Source organism: Corylus avellana, chromosome ca2 (assembly GCF_901000735.1).
Source record: "Corylus avellana chromosome ca2, CavTom2PMs-1.0".
Taxonomy (NCBI): domain Eukaryota; kingdom Viridiplantae; phylum Streptophyta; class Magnoliopsida; order Fagales; family Betulaceae; genus Corylus; species Corylus avellana.
The window spans coordinates 20,686,012-20,694,190 of NC_081542.1; the positions used below are offsets into that span (position 1 = coordinate 20,686,012).

At 33.3% G+C, this 8,179-nt stretch overlaps 1 protein-coding gene across 1 annotated transcript; it reads right to left on the reverse strand.

Moving 5' to 3' along the window:
• Positions 1-3,809: 3,809 nt before the first annotated feature.
• LOC132169295 (uncharacterized) lies at positions 3,810-7,390 on the reverse strand. Its single transcript, XM_059580351.1, has 5 exons — positions 7,273-7,390; positions 6,602-7,081; positions 6,350-6,502; positions 4,523-4,959; positions 3,810-4,439 (listed from the first exon to the last, which is right to left on the reverse strand). The coding sequence occupies exons 1-5, from the start codon at positions 7,388-7,390 to the stop codon at positions 3,810-3,812; spliced, it is 1,818 nt and encodes a 605-aa protein (XP_059436334.1).
• Positions 7,391-8,179: the final 789 nt, after the last annotated feature.

Below are 8,179 nucleotides of genomic sequence, written 5' to 3' on the forward strand. Positions count from 1 at the left end.
ATTGTGCAATGATACCCTTGATAGCGCCTATCTCATATATTACATTGAACACGCTCTATTGCCGATGTTTAACAGCAATATGAAATATACTTTGGTTGTTTTTGTCTACTCTCCATATGAGATCAGGATAAGAGTGAATTAGTATAATTAGATATTCAACATTCCCTAATTCTGCGACTTTAAAAATAAAAGCCGAATGCTCCTTAACTAGATCTTCGAACTTCTTTGTTGGCAATAGTAGAACCTCTTTCCAGAGGAGATAAACTAATTCATGAGCTAATGTCTGCATCAAAGCTTTGTTACACATCCCTTTGAACCCTGTGATTATGAAAAAAGAAAGAAAGAAAAAATATATTTAAATATCATTTGATAAGAAAGAAATATCAATTTTACAATCTTTATGAACTGCACTAATTATATATCTTAGTAAGATTCATAAAAAAAATGATATTTTAAATTGGGAAAATTATGTCACTATCCGTTTGTGCTTTCGTGCTTTTCATCTATGTAACTTGTTGGCAAAAGACGTTCCTTTTAATTTTAATAACAAGTGCCAAACATCCTTTGAGATTCTGAAGAAGACCATTGAAGTCCCAGGCTTCCACCAGGTGAGCCAACCCCTTGGCCTATAGAAATGCTTACAAATCATTTTAGCCAAATTCCCAATCAAGTGTTTGTGAGTTGGAATGGAATGCATAACATAAAACAAATGACTTCATAAATAATACTTCTCCTTAATTAAGATATTAATTGAAAAAGTGATTTGTGATCATATGTACTCTATGTGACAGCATATAGACAACAAAGAATGAGAGATCGCTCACTCGCTAGATTTTTCTCATCTGAGGCGGACTTATCTAATGGTGTTTTTGATTTAGAGGAAGTGGATGCTTCTTGATCGTTATTTTGTCCACTACTCATTTTTTGGAAATATCTCACTCCTTGCAATTGTCACCTTTCACTTTTGTGTTCTTTCTTGAGGCTCTTTACTTCACAGCACAACCTTGGACCTTTTCTTCTTTTGTAAGAAATAAAATCAGATAGAAAACATATGATCAGTACATAATCAATAAGTTATTCATTTGTAAATAATCTCAGTTTATGGGAAATGATAATTTACCATGGTTTTGTTCAAATATCAAACACCTCCCACATGCATGAAGGCCACGTTGAATCAGACAGATATTTTCAACAACAAAAATATATATATTTTTGTACCAATATATATATATATATCGAGATACTAGCAAATTTTAGATTTGGAAACCGAATAATTAAAATTGACACGTCAGAACAAAAAACATAAAAATATATCAAAATTCTAAGCTAGCCAAAGGGAATTGAGCTTAACAAAGGGAACGGAGTTTTTGTGAAGGGCAAGAGTTTAAGATACTAACCTTGCTGGCGCGTTTGAAACGAAGTCCACCACCAGATTTATGAAGCAATGTTGAGAAACAAAAATGAATATATAGAACAAAAAATTAATAAAATAGTAAAGTAAATAATTTCGTTTAATACTAAAAGGAAATTACAAGAAGCTCCTCTCGATAATACGCAAGCAATGCTTTCGTGAGAGATTGACGTCACTAATGATGAAGTCATCTTTTGATTTCTAAAATTTTGTAATGTATTAATGCATGTGAGTTGAGCACTAATATTTTAAGATTAGTTTAACAACCCAAATAATGTCTGCAAGCCAGTTGTAAGCATTCCAAGTTTCTATGCATGAAAACTATAGCCCAACCACTCCTATCACTTTTTTTAATATGCCTAAACAATTTTTTATTTTTTCCTTGTGTTGGGGCCATGGCCTACACCGGCCACCCCCAGTTCCATCCCTGGTGTGGGTTCTATTTGTTCTGTAATAGGCTTTGATATCATGAAAAAATTTATTGGCCTAATTCATCTCATAAAACCGATTTTATAGAAGAGGGTTGTCCATTCCTTATAAACATACCCAAGGTCTTGTCCATAGGCAATGTGGAATTATATTCCTCAACAGTTCATACGTACAAAAACTTAGTAAAAGGCACACCCTTGTATTAAGCAAACAACCCGCTTACTTGCTACCACAATAGTTCGCCCAAGAGTTTTAGACAATTATTCTACTTTTGATCTTCTTTGCCTTTATCGACTTAATGGAATCTTGCTTGTTATTCCGGCCTCTTCCTCCTTAAAAATTTCTTTAATTAAGGACGTATTCTACCACTTTGCGTCAGGGTCTATCGGCTCCACCATTTTGGCGTCTTCCACTAGTAGCTAGCCTCCATGGTGATTGGACATAATAAGTTGTTGGAGTTAGCAGCCATTTATCCTCCCAAATTTTAACCGCCTTTCCATTCCCGATTCTCCAAATAACTCTTGTAATAACTAACGTGCCACGTACATACTTCTCCAAGCAAAGGACGGTGATCTACTGCACAAAGCCACATCCATTAACAGTTTCATTTGGAAAAATACTTTGCCTTCATGACCCGTTCTGCCAAACTATGGGAATTCTATAACATTCGCCAACATTGTTTAGCCAATAGTTCTTTATTAAAACATAATAAATCTCTAAAATCCATCAGTCCCTTCATCTTTGAATACCCCATTTTCTCCCAGATTATCCTCCCAATCTTTGAATCATTTTCCTTATGGTCCTACCAAAACTTTTATATAATGAATTTCTCAACACAATTCCTGTCGTAGTAGGAAAACGCTTGTACTGTACGTTAGAATTGCTTGGATCACTACTTTTAATAAATTTTTCTTAGAAACTTTGTTTTCCAATCTTTCAACGGCTTCCACACTCTGTCTTTAATGGTTTTGGGCTCTCTTATTCTGGAATTTCCCACAAGCGTCAGTAACCCAAATATTTATCAAACTGCTGAGTAGCTGAAATTCCTGATTGACAACTGGAGAATGATGATCTTGGATAAGTTGTTTTGTATTTATTTATTTATTTTCCCTTTAATAGTGCTTGACCGATTAATATTAGGAAGCCAAAAATATTCTATTTGATTTATATTTCTTATATATTTTGATTTATGTTTATATATTATATTTTATATAAGGATTATAACAATATATTGTCTCAATTCTAGCAAACTTTCTTTTCATGGGAGGTTGAGGCCACTTATATATTAATTATGATCAAGTTAAAGCACGATGTATTGACATTTTGTTTTCCAAAATTTTGTAATGTATGAAGGCAAGTGATGCAATCATATTTTAAGATTAGTTTATTTTTTAAGCTAAAATAAAAATGCAATGCTTTCGTGGGAGATTGACGTCACTTTTGAATTATTACTAACAAGTACATGCATGTTGTTTTTCATAATTTTGTAATGTATGTGTAATTAAGAACATGGAATTGAGTAGCCCAAATATGTACCATTTATAATCATTTTCTTTTCCATATATAGTGAAATAGAAATATCATTCTTGTGGCCTCGTAAATGTAAACAATCTCCCAAAACATATTCGATTCTCTTTGATTTAATTATTCATATTTTGTGAACCTCTATTTTCTTCTATATGCATGTGCTGATATTAAAAGTGAAGTATAGTACGAATCAGTTGACAAAATGAAAGTTCTTACTAATGGGTAGCTTGACTATAATCAACCCACTGTGGATTTATAGAGAAAAGTACAATGCAAAATAAAAATAGTAATAATGGTAGCTCTAATCAATGAAGATCTTGATGGAAATGATTTAGAAGAACATCAATTCGTAATCTTTCCTTGCTCCATTCTTTCTACAGCCTTTCTTGTTTTTGTTTTACTTACACTTCAAATTTTGATCACTCCCCATCAACATCTTTTGCTAAAAAAGCCTATGTTTATGTGGCCGGAAAAGGAACCTGGACCAGTATGTTGAGCGGATAATATCAGCCCAAAGTTGAAAATGTAGCCCAACAAATAAAGTAACTGGGACACCAGCTGAAGCAATTATAACAATTGGAACCCATGCCACTTTACTGTAATAAACCAAAAAGCAAGTTGCACTAAAAGCTACAACCATACTTGCTATAGAGATGAAGAGTGTTGTAAGTCCAAAAAACAACCTTGCAGGCAATGACGCGAGAAAATCCCCTTCTGCATAACGCGAAGTGAGAATTGATAAAAATATTAGTATCGAAGTCGAAGAGGAGAGCAGTGCCACTGCATCTGATATGAAGAACACCATAAACCAGTTGCTTTTCAAAAAAATTGGTGTTCCTATTTCTTGATTGTTTCCACCTGGTACAGTAAAAGCTGCAGCAAAAACTACTGTGGCAATCAGTGTAGCCACAAGCATGCAATAGTTTGCTGTGTCTTTCATCCACTTTTCACCTTGTTCTTTCAACTTTTCGTGTTTCTTGATGAATAATTCCCAAGGTGTATATGCAGCTTTATCGTCTTGATCTATATTCTTCATCTTCTTGTATGAAGGCGGTACAATCTTTTCTATCTCCTACAATGGTTGAGGTATAAAAATTGACAAGTGAAAGTGCAACCAAAAGAAAAATAAATTTAGATCATATAATTACCACCCACCTTAAACCATAATAACTCTCGTCGCATTTGAAGAGCTGCTCCCGATATGATATTTAGTCGATCTGAAGGAGCCAATTGTCCAGTTAAATGTAGCATGTTGTTCTCATTTAGGTCAGGATATTGTGCAATGATACCCTTGATAGCACCTATCTCATATATTAGATTGAACACGCTCTCTTGCCGATGTTTAACAGCAATATGAAATATACTTTGGTTGTTTTTGTCTACTCTCCATATGAGATCAGGATAAGAGCGTATTAGTATAATTAGATATTCAACATTCCCTAATTCTGCAGCTTTAAAAATAAAAGTCGAATGCTTCTTAACTAGGTTTTCGAACTTGTTTTTTGGCAATACTAGAACCTCTTTGCAAAGAAGATCAACTAATTCATAAGCTAATGTCTGCATCAAAGCTTTGTTACACATTCCTTTGAACCCTGGAATTATGAAAAAAGAAAAAAGAAAAAAGAATCTAGTTAAATATCATTTGATGAAAAGATAGAAATATCAATTTTACAATCAATAAAGATGGGAACTGCAATAATTATCTTGGCAAGATTCATAGAAAGAAATTATATTTTAAGTTGGGGAAATTATGTCATGCACCATTCGTTTGTGCTTTCGCGCTTTCCACATTGAGACCTCAGCTTTTAATTTTATAAATTTAAGACATGTAATGCACCATTCGATTGTAGGGCCTTAGCATCCCACCCACCACGGAGGTCACGCAGAGGATGTTGTGGGGCCTCCGTGATCTCCACTCTCACGGTGGGGTACGGTGGGTCTACATAACTGGCCATGGGATAAGAGCCAAACTTTTTTTCATTGGTTATTTATTTATTTATTAAGAAATTGACATCATTGCATTTATTTTTCACAAAAAGGTGATCAATTTATTTGCAAATCGGTATAGTTGATAATGTATTTTAAATAGAGGAATGTTAGGCTTAATTACAAACAAATTTTTTTAAAAAAATTTATAAACTGATGTGGTACAATATATATTATTAGAAAGGAGATAAATTTAAATTTTGAAAAACCAAATCATATTGTGCCTCATTAATTTGTAAATTTTTTTTTTTGTTGTAAAATTTGTTTTTAAGCCTACCATTTTCCTTTTAAATATATTATATGAGTCATATTTCATAATTATATATCAAAGCATTATAAGAATAACGGCCTCAAATTTAGGAGTTTTGGGGATAGATGTCCTGCTATTTGAATGACTAGCCTATTCTCAAAGAAATAAATAAAGAGAAATATATGCTAGGGGTCAATAAGTTCTTCATATTTAACTCATATTTTCATACAAATTCAATAGATCAATTATTAATTTATGTATGGTTCACATAAGTCCACCAATCTAATGGTTGATTTGTGAGATGAGATGAGTCAAATATGAGAAAAATATTAACCCCTAGCATTTCTTAAAAAGAAATTATAAACATCTATAAATTTTTTTTTCTAGGCATAAAGATCGATACACTTTAATTACGTAAAAAGATGCTCTTCTAGCTATAACCCCAACCCCACCAATAAAAAAAAAAAAATAAATAAAAAATTAAAAAATAAATAAAAAACCCACTTACAATGATCGAGACATCTAAATATAGAATGATTTATCCCATTAGAATTTCCCATAGTTATTGAAATAGATATCAGCTAAAGATTTGGTGTGATCAAGTAAGCTAATTCTCTCATTCCTAGGTGATTTGAGCAAAATTGTCATCAATCTCTGATTAGTATTAGAAAAGCAAGCAACTACTATGGAAAGGTAACATATTTGTGCAAGTAAATTAAAGAAAATTGAGTTGTAGGAAAACTCACAGGAGTTGTTTAAGCATCTTTCCCATACTGATAGCTGACTTTTCCTGCCGATTGCAAAAGGTTTTCTAGCCAACTCTTGCAGTGCTATTCTCTTATAGCTATCCTCCATAGTTGCTAAACTTCGATCCTTAATCAGAATATTCAATGCTATATCTGTCCATAAAACAATACATTTGATTTGATCATTGTCATGATATACATTCACTTTGAATTGAATTGTAAATTAATTTTCTCAAACTCCCAAATACATACCGTACATATCAGTAGAAATAGTAGCAATAAGGATATCAATGCGTTCGATAGTTTCCAAATCTTCAAAAGGAGTGAGAGGGTATAGATACGACACCATCTTTCTACGTCCGTTTAAAGCTGCCACGTAAAGTGGGGTCTTGTCACCGCTACCGCGGATTAATGGCAGTTCCTTTTGCTTTTCCACCATCTCCTGGGCAATGGACACGATTCCTGATCCAGCAGCAAAGTAAAGGGCTGTGTTTCCATTGTTATTTGGTAATGCTATTTCAACCGGATCCATACATTTGACCAGTTCTTTAACAAAATCAGTGCGTTCTGCTGTGACTGCGATGTGAAGAGCTGTCTCATTCCCTTCTGTTATGGGACGGCGAAAGACATCTGGATATTTCTCAAATAGAGCCTTAGCAACTTTCCAATCTCCTTTTAGGGCAGCTTGATAGAGGGGAACGGAAGTGGCGAGGTAGTAAAATCTTTTTTCCCCTGGAAATTTGGAAGCAGAAGGCATATGAACTATTATATTTTGATGATAGATCATACCATTTAGATACTAAAGAAGCAGGAAGATATATACAAAATATCTAATAAGACAGCAAATGAAAATTTTCTTTTGGGGGTCTCTCTTGGCCTATGCTTAACAGATCATTTTATCCAAATAATGTGACAGCACTTACTCGCCAAAGGATCATCTATAAAATCATTATCTGGTGACATGTTTGATTTAGCGGAATTGAAATCTTCTTGATCATTATCTTGTCCAATACTACCAGAAGCCCTTTGAGGAATACTCATTGTTTGAAAATATCTTACTCCTTACAATTGTCACCTTTGACTTTTGTCTTCTTTATTGAGGCTCTCTTGACAACACCCCCTTGGACTTCTTCTTCTTTTGTAAGAAACAAAATCAGATAGACAACATATGATCAGTACATATTTAAAATGGTGTTGCGCATGTCTATAGAATACTAATTAAATAGATGAAGAGTGACTATAAAAACTAAGAGAGAGAGAGAGAGAGAGAGAGAGATGATGATTTTGAATAAAGATCCTGCATAACTTTTTTCATTTCTCTTGCTCATTATGCTTATCAAATTGCCTTCCATAAATTTAAACATGTAAGATGATCAGAGATAGAGATCCCAGTTGTAGTTGCTTTGCATGTGATACTGAGCATGATTTGTTAGCCAATTTAGCAGGACTGCAGTAAGCCTCCCCTCACAACAAATCATCAATTTTTCCTTTTCAGAAAGTCTTCGTGATGAAATTTGTGAAGCAGTAAATTAGTATATAGGAAACATGCACCATGACAGAAATATCAAGCTTATGTTTTATGAATTGCAAACAAAAAGGGCAAGTTAAAAAAAAAAAAAGGTATACATGCATGACGTTTGCTTAACATGATTAAGGGTCTATTTTGGTATTCGTTTAACATTCAAAAAGTCCGTTCAAAAAAAAAAAAATTGTTTGGTAAAAAGAATTTGAAAGAGCTTTTAAGGGTTCAAAAAGCCTAAAAATGGCTAAAATGAAACTTTTGCCAAAAAATGCTTTTTGATTACAACAACAATTTCTGAAAAAAGTTAT

Excerpts from the sequence above, each read along its gene's own strand:
- LOC132169295 (XM_059580351.1), bottom strand. The coding sequence starts at position 7,390 with ATGAGTATTCCTCAAAGGGCTTCTGGTAGTATTGGACAAGATAATGAT. Across the intron at positions 6,503-6,601 it reads TATTTCTACTGATATGTACG|ATATAGCATTGAATATTCTG; the intron begins GTATGTATTTGG and ends TTTTATGGACAG. Across the intron at positions 4,960-6,349 it reads AAGATGCTTAAACAACTCCT|GGTTCAAAGGAATGTGTAAC; the intron begins GTGAGTTTTCCT and ends TCATAATTCCAG.